This window comes from Mirounga leonina, unplaced genomic scaffold (genome assembly GCF_011800145.1).
Source record: "Mirounga leonina isolate KUSES-001 unplaced genomic scaffold, KU_Mleo_1.0 Mir_165, whole genome shotgun sequence".
Classification (NCBI taxonomy): Eukaryota; Metazoa; Chordata; class Mammalia; order Carnivora; family Phocidae; genus Mirounga; species Mirounga leonina.
The window spans coordinates 72,968,464-72,991,421 of NW_023270415.1; the positions used below are offsets into that span (position 1 = coordinate 72,968,464).

General features: G+C 44.2%; 1 protein-coding gene across 1 annotated transcript in view; it reads right to left on the reverse strand.

The window, feature by feature from the left end:
- The window catches only part of HHLA1 (HERV-H LTR-associating 1), a 33,400-nt gene extending 31,306 nt beyond the window's left edge, over nucleotides 1–2,094 (reverse strand). Inside the window, exons 1-2 of the mRNA XM_035012271.1 lie at nucleotides 2,016–2,094; nucleotides 857–916 (exon numbers count right to left, since the gene is read on the reverse strand). Coding sequence (XP_034868162.1) covers nucleotides 857–916; nucleotides 2,016–2,094 — 139 coding nt within the window. The remainder of the gene's footprint in view (nucleotides 1–856; nucleotides 917–2,015) is intronic.
- Nucleotides 2,095–22,958: the final 20,864 nt, after the last annotated feature.

Sequence of the window (22,958 nt, forward strand, 5' to 3'; positions counted from 1 at the left end):
ATCGAGCCCTGTGTTGGGCTTCACGTTGGGCTCTGTGCTGGTCTTGGAGCCTGCTAAAGATTCTCTTTCTCTCTCCCTCTGCCTCTCCCCACTGCTCGCTCTCTGTCTCATGTGCTCCCTCTATTAAAAAACATTTAAAAATGAAGAGTAATCTCCCCAACCCACCCCCCATTATCCTGCTTGTTTACCAACAAGTTAGGAAAAGCAACCAGGCCCCTGCATCCTACGTGTTCCTTATGTTACAATGCATTCACTGTCTTGCTGTATAGCCAATTTCATAACATCAAGAAGTAAAAAGAAAAGACAAAGAAAGATGAAATTATTGCAAAGGTGATGATGGCACATGACAATACCTCCCATTATGAAATCTTCCATGGTTCACAGAATATCATGATCTTTGTGGATTTAATAAGATCATGAGAATCCAGGTGTGCCATGAACCATAAAGCAAGAGCAACTCCCAGGAACTATTCCTATGACAGAGCTTGAGCTATAGACGCAACATTAGGAGAAGGAAGGGAAAAATGAAGGGGGCGAAATCGGAGGGAGAGATGAACCATGAGAGCCTATGGACTCTGAGAAACAAACTGAGGGTTTTAGAGGGGAGGGGGCTGGGGGGATTGGTTAGCCCGGTGATGGGTATTAAGGAGGGCACATACTGCATGGAGCTCTGGGTGTTATACGAAAACAATGGATCGTGGATCACTACATCAAAAACTAATGATGCATTGTATGGTGACGAACATAATATAATAAAATTAAATTAAAAAAAAAAAAAAAGAAAAAGTGAGACCGAGAGAAGCCGAAGAGTTTGTCCAAGACAGAATGAGCTGGGCAGGAGCACCTGCCCCTTTACCTGTTGTGGGAAGGAGGGTCATGACCTTTTCCTTCTTGGCTTCTCCTTTAACAGCAGACACTAAAATAAGAGAGCATTCATCAGAGAATTATAACCCAAATTTGACATCATAAAATATTTCAAAATACTCTTTTTAAAGATGAGAAAATTATGATCTGAAATGGTGACATGTCTTGCTCAAAATCCCACATGTAGTTTGTTCATTCAATTTAGTCACTGAATATTTATTGATCAACTGTAACAACACTAATGACTGACAGTGTTGTTTGGTAGCTGGACTTTAATAAGCATGAGTGTGTTAGGTGCTGGGGATACTATGATGAACAAGTGGGCATAGATTCCATCCTTATGGAGCTTACAGTCTAGTCAGGAAGGCAGACATGAAGGAAAAGAAGACTCAGGATATTATTGCAAACGATGTTGAATACTTTGAAGGGCACTTTTAGGGTGTGTAACAGGGAGCCTGATTCATCTCAGTGGTCTGAAAGCTTTCTGGGAGGTGATGTGTGGCTGAGATCTGAAACATGAACAGTATGTGAATAGGGTGTAACTGGCTGAGGGGGTATTCAGAGTGTAGATGAGAGTATGTGCCCAGGGGCTGAGGTGGGCATAATTATTACTTTAAAGAACTGAGCAAAGGCCAACAGTGATACAGCACAAAGAATCGAGGAGGCAGGGTAGCAAAATGTATTTGTAGGAAATGGTGATGGCAAGGTGGACAGGGTCTTGTATAGCATGTGAAGGACTTGGGATAGTATCCAAAGAGAAGTAGGAAGTCACTGCATAATTTGGGGTAGGTGGAATGAGGGAGAAGCCTGGGAGATCACCCAGGCTGGTGAGGGGAGAATAGGTCATGGAGAGGCAAGAGGAGAAGCAGGGGCTGATTTCGAAAGCTCTCTTAGTGGCCCAGAAAAGAGAAGACAGAGGTTTGGACAAGAGTTGTAACAGTGGATGTGAATATAATTCTGTTGCAGAAATGGGACTCAAGTTCACAAAGTCAGAGGATAAAACCAGAAATGGGGAATTCATCATTGCCATTTTGATCAAAGTCATTTAGGATTCTGGCCTGAGACATTGGCTGCTGCCATTCTCCAAAGCCTAATGAAAACCCAAACTCATCATATAGAACAGGCACTTTTTGAAATCTGAGTGGACCTACCTGTGTTCCAAAGGGACAGGACACACGTAAGACCCACGCATAGCCTCACTGGAGGACAGGGTACCAGGAAGCCTGGCATGTCTGTGAAACTCTGGCCCACCTGGAAGGAAGCAAACAAGCCCTTGGAGGAAACAGGTTATATTACTAGGCACATGGATGCAGAATATCCTTGAGTCATTAGAAATACAATCTGTAGAAGGCTTTCAATAGTTAGGATAGGTTAGGTTATGCTGAGGTAACAAATTAACTCCATCATCTCATTGGCTTAATTCAACAACAGAAGTTGATTTCTTGTTTATATCAATACTTGCTGCAAATTGATGGGGAACTCTGCTCCACACAGTCACTCAGGGACCAGATTAATGGAACTTCACTGCCTTGTAGTTCTCTGTCTGGTCCCTGTGGGCTCCTTAGTCATTGGTTCATTATGGTTGTTGAAGGGACAGAGCTGGAGGATTATGCACCAACTCATATGCTCTGGCAGGAAGTGCCATGCGCACTTTTATTTATAGCTCATACCAGAATTACTCCCATGGCCCTGCATAACTGCAGAAATATGAGAATCTGGGAGGGGAATGCATGCATAGTCACAAACAATCAATGTCTCTTCCATGGGTTTTCTGGCTGTTTAGCTGGGAAATACCCTCTAAATACAGCATCACTGCTGCTTATAAATAGGAAAATAATATACAAATGCATGGGAGTGTTCACGTTCCTTCTTTGTCTTCAGCACTGTGTGCCAGGCATTTGCTATACAGAATCAGCATGATAGTTCAAGCTGCAAAGCTGAGACTAATAATAATAATGGTGGAAAGTTATCAAGTGCTTGGGGCACCTGGGTGGCTCAGTTGGTTAAGCGACTGCCTTCGGCTCAGGTCATGATCCTGGAGACCCGGGATCGAGTCCCACGTCGGGCTTCCTGCTCAGCAGGGAGTCTGCCTCTCTCTCTGACCCTCCCCCCTCTCATGCTCTCTATCTCATTCTCTCTCTCAAATAAATAAATAAATAAAATCTTTAAAAAAAAAAAAAAGAAAGAAAGTTATCAAGTGCTTTCTGTGTACCAGACACCACACAGAATGCTGCCCAATGCAAGTGAGGTCATCACTTAGTAATTACAATATCTGCATGCGTAGATATTTATGTAATGCCCACTTAATATACGGACTGCACAGACTTGCTTTGAAGAGAGCAGAAATTTGCCATTGGTAGAGAATGGAATAGACCTTGGAGAGAAGGAGAAAAGTCAAGAGAAAGCGCCCTGGGGTTGGGAAAATGTCCCAGGAACTGAGCATCTTTGTAGCAAAATGTATTTGAAGAAGTTCTGCTGTCCGTTTAGGATGGAACCACCTTTGGAATTTTCTTGAAATATCCTCGTAAACATTTAAATTGCTTTTGAATTATGGGTAGATACTAGAATGGCATTGCTTCTAAATGCCACCCTGGACAGAGAGAGTCCTTACCAGGGGGCGAGAGATTAGGGCTTTCTTGTAGTCCTCTTACTCTCATAAATATGTTTACTCTCTGAATCTGCTTTCCTCATCTGCAAAATGGGGATAAGAAACCTAGCTCACTGGGTCTTTGTGAGGATTTAAGCTAATGAGTCCAAAGCATTTTACCCAGTGTCAGGCACATAGTAGGTGTTCAACACGTATACCAGTCATTGTGTGCTGGCTGGTGACACAGGGACAGATCAGACATGCCCCTTTCCTCAGGCTGATCTATAACTTAGAGGAGATGGACACACGAGCGATTAATTCACACTCAAGGCCAACTGAGCTATATTCTCCATAGCGAGATTTACAATGGGGATGAGAGAGACAGACAGACAGACAGGCTGCTGAGTCCAGGACTTAGCACACTCTCCAACAAAAGGGTACGGGGGTGAGGTGGGCAGGCAACATGGCAAACTACGTGAGGATTCTTTCCTCTGGCACCTCAACTGCTATGGAAACATCACCTCACCTTTCTGAGCCTTGTGTGTAAAATGGACAGAGTCATAGCCACCTTGAAGATATTTCATGAAGATTAAACGAGATCAAGAAATATGGCCCTTAGCGCCATCTCTGGACTAGGGTAGATACTTAGGAATCCTAATTCCTTTTTCGTTCTCTTGTCTTTTTCTCTTTTCTCTTCCTCCCTCTCCCACTCCTCCATCTCCATCCTGGGGCCCCACATCATAGCAGAGGTGTGAACAGGTACAAATATATAGTTGAAAAATAATTATCTGTATCTATATAATGGATACATTTCCCTTTTTTGACTCCTGCTTCACTGTGTTAACCACTGTCTTCCATTTACGACGAATAAACACGCTAATATTTGTTACCTTAAGAATGCATTTTTTATTGATTTTTTTTTTTCTTGGAGAAAAATGTCTTTTTCCTTCTGTCTAGTTTTTTATTTTTGACCATTGGCCAAAACTGGCTCAATCAGCTCAATCAGCTCAATTGGCTCAATAAGCTATGTGTTTGGAGTGGGTTTTCCAAATCAAGCAAATGAAAATACAGGACACCTAGTTACATTTGAATTTGAGATAAACAATGGACAATTTTTTTCATATATCTCAGGTGGTATTTGGAACTACCCTAGTTTGGAAAGTGGGAGAGTTTTATTAAAGAGAACTTGCTTTTACCGCAGGCTTGGATGTGGCACTGAGCCAGGAGTATTGCTCAGGGAGGTCTCTGCTGCACTAAACAGAATTTGTGGATTGAACACGTGAGCTGAGAACTGTGAGTGTCAGACCCTCTAGCCTTCAGATAGCTCTCTCTCCTTGTTCTAGCATTTCCACATTGCTGCCTTTTGCTTTTAGCCCCATTGGACCCCAGAAAGAGCAGTGAGAAGATGGAGAGAGATGTAGGCTGCATACAGTGGTTCGTGGGGCCGGGGAGGCTCTGTCCACCCTGCAGCTTACACAAGCAGAACTGGCTGGATTTTGCCTTTCAGCCAAACTAAGGAGGTCAGGCCTCTCTTGATGCCCCCGGGGGAGCTAGGCCACCGTGGGCCACTCTAGGGCAGGGGGAGGGTCTGGGGTTAAGTCAGAGACACTTGATTTTAATCTTGAGTTGGCCATTGACTGGTGCTGTCTGGATTAAGGCACTTGACCTTCATTCACTCAAAAACAGTTGTGGAATGCAGGGCATCACCAGCACGACCCTGGAGCCCGACTGCCTGGGTTTGCTTCCTGGCCCTGCCTTTCGATAGCTGTGCAAGTCACTGAGCCTCTCTGTGCCTCAGTTTCTACCCAACACTATCCTGAGGACTAAAACATGGTAAACAGTGTCTGCCACAGAACAAGTGCCATGTATATGTTTAACCAGTAAAAGTCGTGGTACTTAAAAGACATTGGCACTCCAGTAGCAAGCAAGGCAGACTGGATTCCTCATTCCGACAGAAATACAGTCCTTAAAGTTATATCTTACAAAGACTGGATCAGATGTCCAAAAATTTACCCTCAAACTAAGTTATCATTTCAGTGCATTCCCCGTGGCTCTTATCGGATAATTATTCAAGAATCATTGTTTTCTTCAGTGACATTGGCAGAAAAGCTAGTCGTATGACAATTTGACAACAGTACTAATATGCTGACAAGGATCAGAATATGCTGCCCCCGAATATGCCACCGAAGGCCAATGAGAATGAACAGATGCAGAAACAAGCCTTCCCAGAGCTTCTCTTATCTGATTAAGACAAGAATTTTTTTTTAAGATTTTATTTTTTTATTTGAGAGAGAAAGAGGGTGAGAAACGTTCAAGCAGGGGGAGTAGGAGAGGGAGAGGGAGAAGGAGGCTCCCCGCTGAGCAGGGTGCCCTACATGGGGCTCGATCCCAGGACCCTGAGATCATGACCTGAGCCAAAGGCAGATGCTTAACTGCCTGAGCCACCCAGGTGCCCCAAGACCAGAAACTTCTGACAATGCGGACTGTTATAAATCCCCTCTCCCTGGAAAGTCACACCAAAAGGGGCCTGCACACACATACCTATCTTACACCAAAATAATCCCTATCTTCCATTTGTTTCCCCAGATCTTTACCTTCCCACAATTTAGGACCCTGGGAGCTCAAAACCCTTTTCCTCTCCTTGTCACTTCCCCACAAATTACCTCTAGGTAAGCCTCAGGGCCTGACCAGATCTTTTCATTTCATTTCTGGGAGGCCCATAATATGCATATGACATAAACCTTTTCTCTTGTTAATATGTCATTTGTCAGTTCAATTTGCATGGCCCCAGTCCATGAACCTAGAGGATAGAGAAAACATTTGTTTCCTCTCCAACAGTGTAACTTATGGAACCTCAATTCTGGGGCATCATGTCTGGTATTTTACCTTCTCAAGCATCTTTTGGGAAAGACAATGATATTCCCATCATATGAGAGCAGGACCCAGGGATCAGAGGTGGAATCCCCTGCTCGGGGTCCGACGACTCCTAAGTGGGAGCACTCTTTTGAACCAAAGTCTCTCAGACATGAAAGAAAGTCTGTTTCCTTTTTCACCATGTTCCACTCTACCACCTTCCCCTTCTAAATACCACCCCTAAGTGCCACGAAAGGCTTGATGTGGTAAACAAACAGAATTGATCATTTCAAAGTGTTTTGGTGGGCGGAAGGGGTTAGAAATCCAGTCACGCTCCTGGGAGTAGGGATGAGAAATGCTGTTATGCCTGAGCCAAGAATCTGCCCAAGAGTCTTGTCAAGTGAATTTATAATATGTCTGCATTTTATTGGCACTAGCCCTGGAGCTCGAAATGTGAATGGAGGGAACAAACCTGCTGGAGCCTTAATTAAACATTGTGTTGCTTCCAGTTAACAAAGATCACAGATCCACCAGGGTTTGTTTGGCCGGCCAAGTAAACCTACCTTCCCCACTGCACTTTGCAGCCAAAAGATGCCCAATCAGATACAGAATAAATGCCATGTTCCCTGGCGAGGTAAAAACTCACACAGAAGTCCCACCTCATTTGGGTCAGCCACAGGGAGAGCCTCATGGTTCTCAGTATCTTATGATCCATTCACCTGGCAATCTTCCACACAAGGATCAGCTCCCTCTTCTGCGGAGGACCCAGAGGCTTGGGGGTGCCAGACAACTTGCCCAAGGTCCTTAAACTGCTGAGTGCTGCTGGCTTCACCCTTGGGCAGGCAGTCGGCTCTAAGGCCCAGGAGACAACCCCAGAAGGTGAGTTACTGCCTCTGCAAGAAGAGTTAATGCAGAAACTCTTTAAGAAGAGTTACTGCAGAAAAAGAAGTGAAGAATCTAATATTTGTTGACTGTCTGATATGTTTGAGGAAACCAAGGCTCAGACAAGCGACTGGCCCAACAGAACGCAGCCGAAAAGCCAGGACTGAAGCCCCCATCTGTTTTGCCACCCAAGTCTGTGATTGGCTGGCCACTGACTAAGAAAGGATAATTTTTAGCTGTTGCTTTGCTATCAGACAGTTTTTAGGGCATTCTTTTATCCTCATTCCAATTTTTTTGGATTAAAGATGATGTTTCCTTTATCATAGATGTGAGGACAGGCCATCCCAGCAGATGACTGCATTTAGATTCTAATCAACAGCTTAAGGGAAAAAAACCAGAAAGAGACAGTGATCAAGGGGTGGAGTCTTAGTTTAAGTGCAATGTAGATAGTGGGTGATAGAAACTTCTGTCATTCAGCAACCAGGAACCCAGAGCTGGGGAATGAGAGCAGAGGCATCCCTTATCTGGTTTCATGCTTTGGGGAAGAGAGGAAACCAAAGGGTTTTAAAGTATCTACAATATATGACTTACCTGTCTCCTGAGCAGGATAAATGACTTCAAAGAATTTAAGCAGTCAGAAAGATTAACAGCTAAGTCAGAGCTGTGGGGTTTATATGAGTTCTTAGTGAAAGACACAGAGGATGGGGGTGGGGAAAAGCTTGATAACTTTGCTTTAAATCCTTCAGAAAAAAAAAAAAGAAAAAAAGAAAAAGAAATAATAATCCTACCAAGAACTCAGGGCGGTGAAACAGGATCAACCCCGTCGGAAAAAAATGCCTTTACTAAGGGCTGAATAGGCTCCGTGAGCAGAACGACAATGCACTGATTCAGCGTGGGATGGGAAGCCTCTTCTGACAGTAATTACGTGTACTGAAGGAGCAGAACAGGATCACTAGGTGATGATTTTCCCTTCCTGTTGTAAAGGTCTGTTAGCCAGGCATCACCTGGCATGCAGGCCAGTGCAAGTCTTGTGAAGAAATGGCTCGGTCCTGTTGGTCAATTTTAGCAGGTGCCCGGAGCAGGGCAGGCAAGCCTCACCCCCTCCGTGTTTTTATAATGCCTGAAATAGTTTTACATTTTTAAATGGTTGAAAAAAAATAAAAAGAACAGTATTTCGTGACCTGTAAAAACGATAGGAAATTCACATTTTGGTGTCCACAAATGAAGTTTTATTGGCACATTGCGACACTTATTCATTTACGTGCTGTCCGAGGCTGCGTTTGTGCTAAAAGGGACAGAGTTGAGGAGTTGTGGCAGAGACGGATGGCCCACCCAGCATGAAATATTGAGTGTCTGGCCCTTTACAGGAAATGTTTGCTGACCTCAGGCCTGGAAGCACCTGCAGAGTCAGATTCCTCCCACTCTTACCACCCAAGTTCAAGGTTGATTTTTCTTGTCTAGACTGCTGGCTCTTCTGTTAAGTTGTCACCCTGTTGTACCACCCCTTGCTTCCCTGAACAAATTTGCCTTCTATCAGCCAGAGAGATCTTGTTTTAAACAACGTTGCTGAGGCACAATTTGCATACTATTAAATCCACCCATTTTCAGTGTACAATTCAATGGCTTCTAGGTAATTTAACAAGTTGCCTAACATCACCACAATCTAGTTTTAGAACATATTTGTCACCCCAGTAAGATTCTTTGTGCCCATGTATGGTTAATCCTCCTACCTCTACCCCAGCTGCAGGCAACCATCTACGTTTCATTCCTGTAGATTGGCCCTTCCTGGACATTTCATATCCACAGAACAACAAATATGTGATCAGAGAAATCTTTCTAAAGCATGAATCGGATCAGGTCACAATCTTGCTTAAAATTCTCCCATAGCTTTCCCCAGTACCTGGAATAAAATTCCACCTCTTTGCCCTGGCCCACAAGGGCTCACATGGCTCCCCTCTTCCTAAGTCTTGAGCTGCATCTCACAGTACTTTTTCCCTTGTTCATAGCCTTGGAGTGACAGCCCCAGATACTTCTCCCTTGCTGTTCCCTCTAATTGGAATGCCCTTCCCCTGCCTTCTCTAAGGCCTGACCCCTTCCTAGCCTTCAGTTATCAGTGTAAATACTGCCTACAATGGAGTGTGTGTCACCAAAGGATGCTCTTGTAATTACTCTGCTTATCATTATACATTCTAATTATTCTGTTTATTTATTGGCTTGATTATGGTCTGATTCCCTGCCAGAGATGTCAGATTCATGGGCTCAGGGCCCTCCTCTTTCATATTCACCACGATGTTCCAGGATCTAGTGCAATGCTTGACATAAATATTCATCGAAGGAGTGAATAAATCAATTATTATTCAGCTAGACATTTGATAAAAATCTCCTAACTGTTCTTTCTCCTTTTTGATCCATCCTCCCTATTTCTGTCCATTAGAAATATAATGCAAACGACACATGCAATTTAAAATCTTCTAGGGGCACCTGGGTGGCTCAGTCATTAAGCATCTGCCTTCGGCTCAGGTCACGATCCCAGGGTCCTGGGATCAAGTCCCACATTGGGCTCCCTGCTCGGCAGAAAGCCTGCTTCTCCCTCTCCCACTCCCCCTGATTGTGTTCCCTCTCTCGCTGTCTCTCTCTCTGTCGAAAAATAAAAATAATATCTAAAATCTTCTAATAGCCACATTTATAAAGTAAAAATGAATCAGGTGAAATTAATTTTAAGAATGTATTTTAGTTAACACAATATCTCTAAAATAGTATCTCAACATTAAAATCAATATTAACGATCATTAATAAGATTTTTCTGTACTAAGTCTTCAAAAGCTGGTGTGTATTTTGTACTTACAGCCTTTCTCAATTTGGACTAGTCTTATTTTAAAGACTCAATAGCCACCATGGCTGGTGGCTACCATGTTGGATAATGCCGCTGTCGAAAATCGAAGTGATTTTCCCAGACCACAAAACTGACCATGTCACTCCCCCCTTCACTGGCACCTCATCCCCTCTCAGATGAAGCCTGGGTGTGCTAGTCTGACCCGTGCAGAGTTCCCCACAATCAGACACCGGCCCCCTCCCCCTCCTATCTCTGTCACCACGATCAGACACCGGCCCCCTCCCCCTCCTATCTCTGTCACCCCTGACCTCACACGTTCTTCTCCATCAACACCAGACAGCTTGGGCTTCTTACTCAAACCCCTTCCCGTGGGCCTTCCTCTTGCTGGTCGGCTATGAGCAAGGGAGAAAGCAGCATGAGGTGTTAGTAGAGAATTAGGAAGCCCTGTGGGCCAGGGTGAGGGATTGGGATTTAATTTAGCTGTTGGAAACAGCTGTGGGAGGGTTTAAGCAAAAGAGAGACATGATCTAATTCATGCTTTTAAAATAGGCCTTCGGCTGCTACTTGCTCCTTGCATCTACCCACACCCCAAACTTCACCTCATCCTTTTTTTCCTCTTCTCTTTTTTCTTCTTTTTTTCCCCAAAGATTTTATTTATTTGAGAGAGAGAGAGAGAGAGAGAGCAAGAGCAGGGGGGAGGGAGGGGCAGAGGAAGAGAGCGAAGGACAAGCTGACTTCTTGCTGGGCAATCTTGGGGTTCTGGGATTGAGCCTCACCTCATCCTCTTTATCTTCACCTCAAACATCCCCTTTACCAGGAAGCTTTCTCGGATACCCTCCCATCCCATTAAGGGTATTGCATTCATATTCGTCCTAGCCTGCTGTACGGGGGTGATCTGTTTGCTTGTCTGTCCCCCTCAGGAGGTTGTACACACCTTCAGGGCAGGTCCCCCTGTACTTCAAGTGTCCTGCACCCTCAGCCCCCACCCTGGAGTCCGACAGACACATGACAACCAGCAGTTTGACAACTGAGTGCATGAATGTTTGTTTTCTGCCCTTGGTTTTTCATTTGGCTCTCAGAGAACTCCTATTAATAGCCCTTTTTATTTTCTGGGCCTATCACCTTTTATTTATTACTCTGCCCTATTCAGTCTGCATCTTAAATGATTCCTGGAATGTAGATGCTGGAAGGGACTCATTGGGTTTCTCTTTTTCACTCAATGTTCCTTGAGCTCCTCCTCAAGGCAGGTGTCATGCTAAGGACTATGGACACAGGGGTGGACAGTTCTCTGTCCTTGCCCCCAGAGAGCTCACTGTCTATGAGTCATGGATGATTACAATGCAGCATGAGCAGGGACACACAGGAGTGTGACAGCTCTGGAGAGGGCCACCACACTTGATCTAAAGTATGTCAAGGAAAGCTTCCTGAAGGGCCATGATTTTAAACGACACATGCAGGATAAATATTTCAGAGCTAAAGAGTGGGGGAGAGTAGTGATTTCGCAGACTTTGATGTGTATTAGAATCTTTTGGAGGGGGCGCCTGGGTGGCTCAGTCAGTTAAGTGTCCCGACTCTTGATTTTGGCTCAGGTCATGATCTCAGGGTTGTGGGATCGAGCCCCGCATTGGGCCCTCGCTCAGCGTGGAGTCTGCTTGTCCCTCTCCCTCTACACCTCCCCCTACGCATCTCTAAAACAAACAAACAAACAAACAAAGAAATAAAATCTTAAAAAAGAAAAGAATCTTCTGGAGGGCTTGTTAAAATCCAGATTGCTGGGTGTGGTCCCAGAGTTTCAGGGTCTGGTCTGACCGGGGCCATTTGTGACAAGCCCCCAGGGACTGCTGCTGTGGTGGCCGGAGGCAGGAGCTGCACAGAGACCGCGGACATTAGCACAGCCTCGGAGCAAGCAGAAAAGGCAGATGGTTCAGGCTGGCTGGAACGCTCTCAGGAGGTGCCGAGAGGTGGGGGTGTTGTTGGAGAGGGACGAGGCCAAACCCTGTCTACAAGAGTAACATAGGAGACTTGTTTCACCTGTTCGGGGTGTCGGGACCCAGCTCTGAATAAGCAGGTGGAGAACTCCTGCTCTCCAGGCTTGTACATTTCAGTTTGGGGACATCAGTTACCTCCAAGTCACTGTTTTCATCTGTGAAACGGAGATCACGACAGTAGCCTCCGCAGAAGGTTATCGGGATTGAATGGTCACAAGGAAAGAGCTTACAACACCTGGTTGCTGGCAAACATTTGATCATTGTTACCATTATCTGCCTAGAAAGATCGCATTTCCCCACTTTTGGCTGATTCCTGTGAGACATGCCTGTTGTGCTTACAATGAAACTTCTGGGTGAGGTGGGGGAAAAAAAGCCATAGCCGTGGTCTGGCTTCTGTGATTAGAAAGCTCTGTGGCCTTGGTCAGCTGCTTAACCTCTCTGAGCCTCATTTTCGGATTCTTAAAAATGCAGTACAAAAAGACAAATATTGCATGATTCCACTTACATGAGGCCCCTAGACTAGTCAAAATCATAGAGACAAAAAGCAGAATAGGGGTTGCTGGACTGTGGGAGGGGGAATGGGGAGTTAGTGTTTAATGGGGACAGAGTTTCCATTTTACAAGATGAAAAGAGTTCTGGAGGTGGATGGGATGATGGCTGCCCAACGGTGTTCCATGGACACATGGAACTGCACTCCTGAAATGGTCACTGCGGGATGTCTCTACTCGAAGCTCCCGTTCACCTCCTCTCTCTCAAGGCCACTCCCGTTGGGCATGAGACCAGCATCCCAGCAGGACTGACCTTGTCAAGGTCACCATGACCTCCACAAGGCCAGCTCCTCCTCTCACTCAACTTCTCAGTAGCACTTGGTGCCACAAGTCGACCCCTTGCTCCTCGAGACCAGGTCTGCACTCGGCATCCCCAGCATCACACCCTCCTTGTTTTCTTCTCTCTCATCAACTGCTCTGCTCAGCCCCCCTGGATGGGTCCCCCTCACCTCCCTGACTGCTGGACATTACAGGGTACAAGTCCTTGGATATCTTCTTTCTTCTCTCTACACTTGCTCGCTTGGGGATGTCATCTTGTCTCATGCTATCTACATGTTGTTGAATCGATTGATTGATCGATTAATCAATAGATGACAGATACAGAGATGCAGCTTCAGCCCCTAAGAATCTCCTTCACTACACACTCAACCATGTATAAAATATTTCCACTAGATGCCCCACATGCATCTCAAATTTAACATGTAAAAAGCCAAATTCGGGGCACCTGGGTGGCTTAGTCGGTTAAGCATCCGACTCTTGATCTCAGTTCAGGTCTTGAACTCAGGGTCGTGAGTTCAAGCCCCTCACTGCGCTCCATGCTGGGTGTGGAGCCTACTTAAAAAAGCAAAATAAATTCATGTCCTTATTACAAAACCGGCCCCTTCCCCAATCTACTCCTATCTCAGTTAATGATACCTTCATTCTTCCAGGTACTCAATAAAGAATTTTATAATCACCCTGGATTCTTCTGCTTCTGTCACACCTCATATTCAATTCATCAGCAGACCTTGCCTTTTTGACTTCAAATATATCCAGATTCTAAACATTCTCACCACTTCCGGCACTGCCGCTCTGGTCCAAGCTACTCTCGGCTCTCACCTGGATTATTACTAATGTGGTGTGGCCTCTGATTAACCTCCTTGCTTCTGCCCTTTCTTCTGTTAGTGGATTCTCAATATAGCGGCCAGAAAATCTCTTTTTAGCATAAATCAGGTCTAGTCACCCCTCTACTCAAAGCCTTGCAGTGACTTCCCATCCGACTCTGAGTGAAAGCAAATGTCCTTATAATGGCCCAGGAGGCCATTCACAACCTGACTTGCTGCTTCTCTAATTTCATCTCTGACTCCTGTTCCCTCTGCTAATTCCCTTGCCCTTCACTGGCCTGACACTGACCTGCCCAGAACCAGATGATGAACTGCTGGGAATGTTTTCATACTTGATGTGGAGGCAGGATCCAAAGACAATTGGACTTTTCTCAGGGGGGATACCTTACACGGCTTCAGTGAGGGGAAGCCACTGGGTCCCACAACAATTTGATGGCCAAGCTCATTGTTGGGAGCTGACATTAGTAGGAATGATACCTGGCTCCCAGGAGTATCTGGGATGCTGGGCTATGAATGGGCCATTGCTTCATTTGTACAGATGGAAAGAGATTTTCTCAGGGATATAATTTTCATGCTCTTTCTCTGTCATACAGTTGCATGAGACCGGAGGTGGGTAAGTTTTGTTGGGATAGGAGTATGTCATTGCAGAGTGGAGGCTCTGCTCATAACTGTAAAGTCAGCCACAGGCTTTTCTGATGACAGATGTGGACCTTGGAGCTGGATGATGACCTTCTAGAAGAAAAGCGGTTACCTTCCCTGGTTCCTGGAGGCTACAGGTACCATGTTAACAATGAGTCACGTTCATGGGCACCATGAACAGCTTGCCCAGTGTTGGCCAACTTTGTCCTTTGATTTACAGATTGAATTGTGGCAACCTAGCTTGCTTTTGTGTATGTAGTGTTTTTAAGTGGGCTTGTGTACCGGATGCTTCTGTCACTCCACCCTGTGTGTCCTCTGCCCACCTCTGAGTTCACCTGCTGTGTTGTGCTAGACAGGCTGCAGTCGCTGGCAGCTTCACTGGCCATGTGTCTCTGCTCCTCTGCTTTAGGGTTTTGGCATTTTGGGGATTGCTCTGCTGTAGCACAGGGAAACCTGACAGAGTAGGGGATTTAGCACCCCGGGAACAACCCTCAACCAAGGAAGAATGGGGGTCAGTGTATGAATGCCCTGGATTCCTGTCCCAAGGTAGAACGACCTTTTGGTACATTTTACACAGGTTCTCATGAGGTTCTTGGTGGAATTTGAGCCCAGTTACCCATGGGATTAGCTCATTCTTTATTGGCTTGTCTTCCTCCCTGTTCCACTCTCCCCATTCTCTCAGTTGTGTTTTCTGGGATTACTTTCCAAATAAACTCCCTGCAACCACCATCTTGTCTCTATTCTTTTGGAAACGCAAATTAAGGCAACCTGGCATGTGGACACAGGATAGAGTCAAAAACTGTCACTCACTGAACATTTGCTGTTTTAGATCCTTCGCTGACTTCTCTACAGACATCAACTCAAATTCTCCACCTTCCAGATGATGAACCAAGGCATCAAAAGATTTAGTAACCCCCCAGGGTTTCCCACGCCAACTCCTTCCTCATGAGAAAACATCCCTTCCGACTTACTGACACTAGAGAGAGGCAATCTGATGTGAGCTTTCCTGACTTCCTCCCTCACCATCTTTCTGTCTGAGCCACTCATTTGTTCTTCCTCCCACATGGTTTAGGAGGTGAAGCTTCTACAAAGGCAGTAGCATGAGGCTTGGGGTTGGAAGTAGGTGGTCCTGGGTTCCAATTGTGACTCTTCCCCTTATTAGTGTCTGACCCTGGCCAGGTCTCTTTTTGTTTCTGGGCTTCAAGTCCCTCATCTATAAAGTAGGAGTAATCATGTCTTAAAACTGCGATGATTGGATAATATTTTACTAAATGCTGTACTTCCAACCTGTATAGGGGCTGTTTCTGAGGAAGAATGCAATCCATATCATGTACTTTTCATGATAATGAGTTTCACTCTTTACTCCATCAATCACAGTTTCTTTCTTGTGTCTTTATTCTCTCCCTCCTCTCCCACTCAATTGCTTCTTTTCTCACATTTACTAATATGCTCACGTCTCCTCTTTCACTCCCTCCCACAACTGGTAACAGACTGCTTGTCACTCCATGTTGTCAATGAAGCAAACATCACTCTGCCCCATGATCATTGAAATGTCTATTTATTAATAAGTGGTGCAGTATTTGTTTTAAGATAGAACATAAAAAATCAGGTAAGAAGTGTTTGCATAATATATATGGAAATCAACCTAGTAAAGTTGTTCAAATATTGGACAGAGCCAGAATAGAAATTACACATACAGTTTAAAAATTACAGGAAATCATACTATAAAGAGCACTAAAGGCCACTTGTGGAATAGTCGTGTTCCCGTGTAAGCCAGAATGTGAAGAAAGCCTACTTGTAGCATGGAGACAAATTCAGGGAGCAAGGCACCAGAATTCTATGCCGTTAAAGGGGGTTAAAGAAAATACAATCCCAAATCAAATACAATGGATTCTTGTCACTGGAAACCTCAATCTGCTCTGCAGAGATTGGTGTTTTCCATTACTGCTACATTAGGAAAAAAGAAAAAAAGAAAAAGAAGAATAGCCATATCCCATTGAAAGAAATGTAGAGAGCATTTTTCTCTTTAAAATAGGAAATGATTGACAGATCTGATGAAGTAGGCCCATCTTTCTAAGGTGATTTTTAAGATGGGGCAGAGCCTGCCTTCTGTCTCCAACAGTAAGATCTCTGATGCTTGGAACATGGCTGCCACCAATCTTGGACGTAGTCCTCCCCACGTGCATTCTTAACCCTCCCAGGAACATGGAAGGTGGAGCTGCTCTCCCTTCCCTTGGAAAAGTGTTCAGAGGGGAAATGGGGCCTAATTACCAGATCAGGTTGACTTCTCACTGGGGAACTGTTATATTTTTAATATTGAGTAAGAGAAACACAACTGTTGTGAGCTTTTGGCCTCCTAAAGAATGTTTCTGCAGACTCACCAATCTCTGCAGAATTTCCAAGGTCTGAAATAAGGGTCCAGCCTCAGGACAGAAGACCAAAGTCAGGAAGACATTTGAATTTGTTTGGATAAATCAATGACAGGAGATCCTCGGGGTGGGGGGTGGGGGTGCAGGGCAGAGAACAAGGGGCGTTTGTGGGATTATCTGCAGCCACGCCAAACTCCAAGAACTAATGGATTCCACTATGAACAAAGTGAAAAATTTATGCAGCATTATTTTCTGCCACTGACAGCTGAATTGTGAACCTACTCAAAGGAACAGGTAGGACCCACTGATTAGCTGAGTGGAGCAGCTGACATTGGTTCTCTCCGGGGAACCGATGGGTCTGACTGTTTTACTATAAAGTCCACTGGGCATAGGAGGGCAAGGTATGGGGGACGACTAGAGGGCATGATGTGGGAGCATTTCCATTGGCCTGGGAGATGAGATAGGTGAATAATCTTTGAAGGTGTATGAGCTTTGGTTACAATCGCAGCTCTACTTCTATAGTGTGTGGCCTTTGGCAAGGCATTTCCCCCCTCAGGTTCAGTTTCTTCAACTCTACGATGGAGACATTAACACCGCCCACAAGGGGTTGTGGTGAGGACCATGGGAAGTCCAAGAGAGAGAACCATCACATCACATGCAACTCACAAAGACAGCTTAGGGTAAGTTTCTCTCTCCTTCCCGGACCCGTCTTGTGGGCAGAGTGAGACATTGGAAGAAAACATGTTCCCATTTTTCACTCCTCTCAGGCATCAGGTTGTAGTCAATTTGACACATCTAAGAGGAATTACACATATATTCCTAAGCACTAGGCCAGGCTTTTGACTGCTTAATTACAAGTTACACTCAGGTTATTCTTATATAGAGCCCATGTTTGACTTATTTCCCCAGAATGGGGCTATTTAGAGGCTAAGAAGACAGGTAGACTGGTAGTCTAAAATTACTGCCACCTTTCTGACTTTGCCTTAGGAGTTTCTGGTTCAGTCTGATTCAGAAGACCTGAACATCTTTCTAGGAGTTTAGCAAGGGCTATTGGGGAGCCTTGCCAAATTCTAGCAAATTTGTCCCAAGCACAGCACAGCGTAAGTGGAAACCATGTTAATTCTCATTTGAGCCAACAGGGAGGCCAGTTTACTTTCTAAAATAATTTCCCAGTTACACAAGATGTCTTAAGTTGAATCCTGTCTGCTTTTCTGTAGTTTTAGGTGACAAGCCAAGAGTACCAGTTGTGACCCAGCAAAGATGGGCATTCTCTTGGACAAAGCAGGAGAAACAAGGCATGAGACCCAGGGATCCCACCGTGAATGGACACCTTAGTAGAACTAACGCCTTGGGGTCATATTGATCCCCAAAGAAATCACATCCTATTTCCTAAAATCAAACCCACTAACTTTTTTTTCAAGGCAAAATCCTGCAAAAGGATTGGCTTATAGATGAGGATACCACCTGAGGCATGGCTCTGGAGCTGAATGAGTTTAAGTGATTGGGCCAAATTGCTGAACCAGTCCAGGCTTGGTGGGACAAGGAGGGGACAAAGTAGCAGAGGTCAGAGAAGTGGAGGGGAATGCCTGCATGGCCATGAGGTTGTTCTTCATTCCTTTTTTCACCTGCACAGGGAAGCAGTGGTTTGTGCCAGGCCTTTGGAGGTCAGCAGGATTTGGGGAGAAGGAACATTGCCTTTAAAGGCATGAGATCAATCATATTCCAGAAATGTGTCTGGTTTAGCAGTTTCTCTAGTGGGCCAGGAAGTTCTCCATCTCCTGGGCCAACCCACAATGTTTTCTTCTCAGTTGCTATGTGACTGTCAGTTTTTGATCTCCAATATCTGGACCAGGAGTTAGGAGACCTGGGTTCTTGAGTCACTCTGCCACCCAATCACCCCTTCAGCCACTGGGCGACTAGTGTGATTCCCTTTATGCTGAACCTCTGCTTCCTGATCTAAGAAGAGAGGTGGTTGTTCTTGGTGATCAAGGTTTGTTCTTGCTCTGAGCATCTAGGAATCTATAAAACTGTATCTCCCTGCATCTGTGACAATGAAGCAAGCCACTAGTCACAATTTTCCTACAGGGATAACAAAGCTGAGGTTGTTAGAAGCTGGGAACAAATTCCCCTGGGGAGAGTTTGAGCGAGCTTGAACTCTTTCTTCTGGAAGTTCTCCATTCATTGCTAGGGTGTTGTCTGACAGACATCATGGCATGCTTAACTTTGCTCATCGCAACCACTAGTTCCTTCATATTTAATGGTTCCTGCTACTTGACTTCGCCTCCTACAGATCATCCTTTGAGAGAATGGTGCAACATGCAGTATTGTGGGTCCAGTGGAACTGCCACAACCCAGCCAGTGCAATCCAACAGTCCTGCCACCTTCATTCCAACATTCCTGCCATTCCTTGTTTCATTTATAGAGATGTACTTTTTGAGAAAAAGCCCCCATAAAAGTGCCTGAATCGGTATGGCATTTCCACTACTCTTTTTCCAAGAAAAAGATTTTCTGGGGGTAAATTTGGAGTTCATAAGTAATACTGAGGACTGAGGCAGTGGACTCCACACACAGTATTAAAAAAGGATACGTGTGACAGTCTCCAGCCACCACTGTACTGGGGTCTTTACATATACCAATTGTTCCATTTGAAAATCAAAACAGACCAAGAAAGTCAAACACTTGTGAGAGTCCTAAAACTCAAATTTTCATCCAGGTCATATCTATATCCTTCCTATCTCTGAGATTCCTACTGCTGGTTTCCCAAACCACTAAAGCTATGGAGATAGCCTGGTCCCTAGCATGTTCTCACCTGGGCATCAGGTTAGGGGACTTGTTGAGGGGACTGTTGGCTCAGTTTTGAATAGCGTAACGGAATGTTGGATGATTTGGATACAAAGAAAGGACTTCTAGTCTTTTAAAATTTAATTTAAAATTTAAAATTTTAATTAAATTTAATTAAAATTAAAATTTAAAAATTTCATTCCCAAATAAGTGAGCCTTCAAGGATGAGTGAGGCCATGAGGCAAATTCCTAAGAATGCCTGAGGTTCAGAAAGCAAAGAAAATCCGTATGGTCCTAAGTGCCTTGGGAGCATATTCACAGAAAACAAAGGCCAGCTGTGTGGCATCTTCTGGGGGAAGCCAGGGGTGTGCTTGTCAGTACTGACCAAAGTGCAGTTAACTTCTTAGACCACTGAACACATTTCTTCTCTTGCTCCAGGAGAATTTTATTAGCAGTGTCCCACAGGCAGAGTGACACCTTTCTCTTGAAATAGATGTGTCTTGGCTTGTACCATAAGCGTCTCTTGGTCAACACAATGAAATGGAAGTAGCCCAGCTTCTTGTCTGGACTCAATCATTATAGGGATTTGGAGAGGAGGAGAAAGCTAGTTTTTTTCCCAAGAACCTTCTCAGATACTCTAGAAACTCCTTTGTACACAGTGTATTTGGAGCTCTAAAGCCCAAAGCATTGAACCCAAACTCAAAGTCCTCATTCAACAACTCAGTCTTTCCTGCGCTGATGGGGTCATTACCATTTTGATGGAGAATTCTTTCTCTCACTTTTCTCCATGCTCAATCTCCCATTGATTCTAAGTGAGGAAGAGCTCCTATCTGTAGAGTTGTCTTCAGGGATAAAATCAGATACTTTCCATTCCTGGTAGACATAGTTTGAAGGGACCTCCAATATTTGAGGCCTCCAGATTCCTAGCTTTTTGGTGGCAGGAACTGTGGTTTTCTTAACTCTGAATTTCCAGGATGTTACACAGTGCCTAGCAGACAGTGGTGCTTAGTAAATCTTGTAAACAAGCAAATGAATGTTTTTATTACATTCTCAGTAGAGTGGTATGGATTTAGAAGAATGGTCTTATAAATTCTGAGTAGATCCTATTGTATTAGGATTTCCTACAAGTAATTATTCTTTCAACTTACAGTGTCTAGGAACTGCCCTGCACAAAACAGGCAAGGCATAATGCAGTCATTATTGACAAATAAACTCATCTTGAACTATGGTATATCTTGAGGGTTTTCTAGATGCCTTTATTGAAATTAAAGCTTCATTATATCATTGTTATATCTACTAAGTCCAAGCTTTCAGTTCCCAGAAAAAGTATAGTCAGTGAATAGAACTTTCTCATTTTGATGTTTTTTTTTCTTTTCCTCCCAGAGTTCTTTTTCTTAAACTTTTCATGTTTGCTGTGTGCTAGTGTTTTACTGTCAAAATGCACCCTTGATCTCAAGTACTTTCTTCTCAGCCCGACACGATCACCTCTCACCTAACATTTGGAAGATAGCTTTATCTCATTCATTTTGATCCTCCTAAAAAATGACCCCTTAAAGTTCTCCTATATCATATTGTGACACACAGAGACAGAACACCTATAATGGGCTTACACTTCCACCTGAGGAAATCATTCCTAGTTTTTACAATGGAATTAATTTGTCACGATTTCATGGGATTCTGCTAAAACTACTGTAGTTTCCTCGGCTAGCTTCAGGACCACTGGTATACCTGAAGTAGGATGATCTTGGGCCACATTATTAACCAGTTCTGTTGGATTTTTCCATCATGTTGTTCTTTTGTCCGACAGAAAGATCTTTGTGGAGGCACATGTTGTTTTTCCCCATAACTTAAGTTCAATCCCACACCTTGAATTCCTGCTTCATCAGTGCCAGCCAGGTGATGATGTTGTCTGTGAGCAGGCAACTTGAACAGTTTTGGCTTGCTTTTCTGGAATGGCCTTTTTTTTTTTTTTTTCCTTTTAAAGGGGTATCAAAGCAGAATATTCCAGAAGGTCATTTTTCTCTTTTTTCTTAGATGGGAAAGAAAAGCTCTTAAAAAGTCTTATCATTTAGTTATTCATGATCATGTATTTTGTCTTTGTCTGCACTGATAATGGCAGCTTACTACATGTTGGAGACATGATGGTAATCGACATAAACCCAGTCAATCCCTGTCATCCTGGCCTTATGATCCAGCAGGGGAGGCTAGACTGCCCTCCTATGGTTTAAGAAATAATACAAGCTCTTATCCTTTGTAGGTTTTTCAAAGAACCTAAGGCAGTCCTCTAACTTTCGATCCGTGGTAACTATTTTTAGCTTGAGGATGAGAAAGTCTCACTTGTCCACCTGAGAACTCCACTGAGTTCCTGGCAAATGCATCTGTTGGTAAGATACTGAGGCCAGTCAGTTCTGCAAGAATATTAATAAGGTAGGTAAAAATAATTGGTGCATATGTGGAGAGTTTGATTCATTCTCCATTTTTTTTTTGTCTCAAATAACTCACGTACATAAAGAAAACATAGTAACATATTAGATGATAGGTAGCTCAATCACTTGTAGTAAAAGATTCTAGGCGGGTCAGAAGCAAGAATCAAGCCCTAAGGAAGCGGCATAGGATTTCTTAGGTCATTAACTCCAATGGCACTTTCATGCATATGATCCATTCCGTTTGCCCTTCAGATTGCAAGAAGGTCAAATGGCAAACCATAGGGGAGGAGGGTTCAGGTCTGAATTGTGTGATCATTCTTGTGTATTTCCCACCTTAGACTTCAATGCCAACACCTCTCTATTTGTGAGATTCTCCATGTAAAATGCCATCTACCTCTCACGATGCTTGCCCTGGGCCAGAGACGGCAGGCTTTGGTTGTGCATTTCTAAAGTCAGGGACCACACCTTCAATACTATTGTACTCTGAGCCTTTTGCACAGTACCTGTTGACTTGTGGGTTGAAAGGAACCAAGATCTGAGAAACTAGTTCTTCGCTCCAACAAAGTATAAGGTTCCTGCATCACGTCATGATGAAACCACAAACCAGATGTCTGTCCCAGCTACCACTGCTTGACAAGACTGTGAGGAGAACATCAGCGGCATTTGTGTGTAGACTGTTAGGCCCTTTTGATCATCTTGATGGTCACCATGGCGACCGTCCACAACCAGTGCTTAGATGTGGGATAAGAACAAGACAGTGATAGTGTGGTGCTGTAATTTAGCTAATCTGGCCCAAGCCTAACAGAAACCTTTTCCATCAAAGTGTTTCAGAAAGTAGTGACACCTCAAAAGAGGCCAGAGGATGGCTTGTGCTTAATATTAATACTTATTCACTAGGGCAGTGCTCTCCAGGGGCTCTGCTTACACTTGGGTTAATCTTATGGCTACGTGTGGTTTAAAAAATCTGGAGGAGTAAAACTGGATGGTTATGAAAATTTTTCCCATTTGCATATTAATAAATGTTGAAGCTTGCTTGCTTGAAGTGCTTGTTTTATTCCCCTAGATCCAAAATGCAATGCATCAAG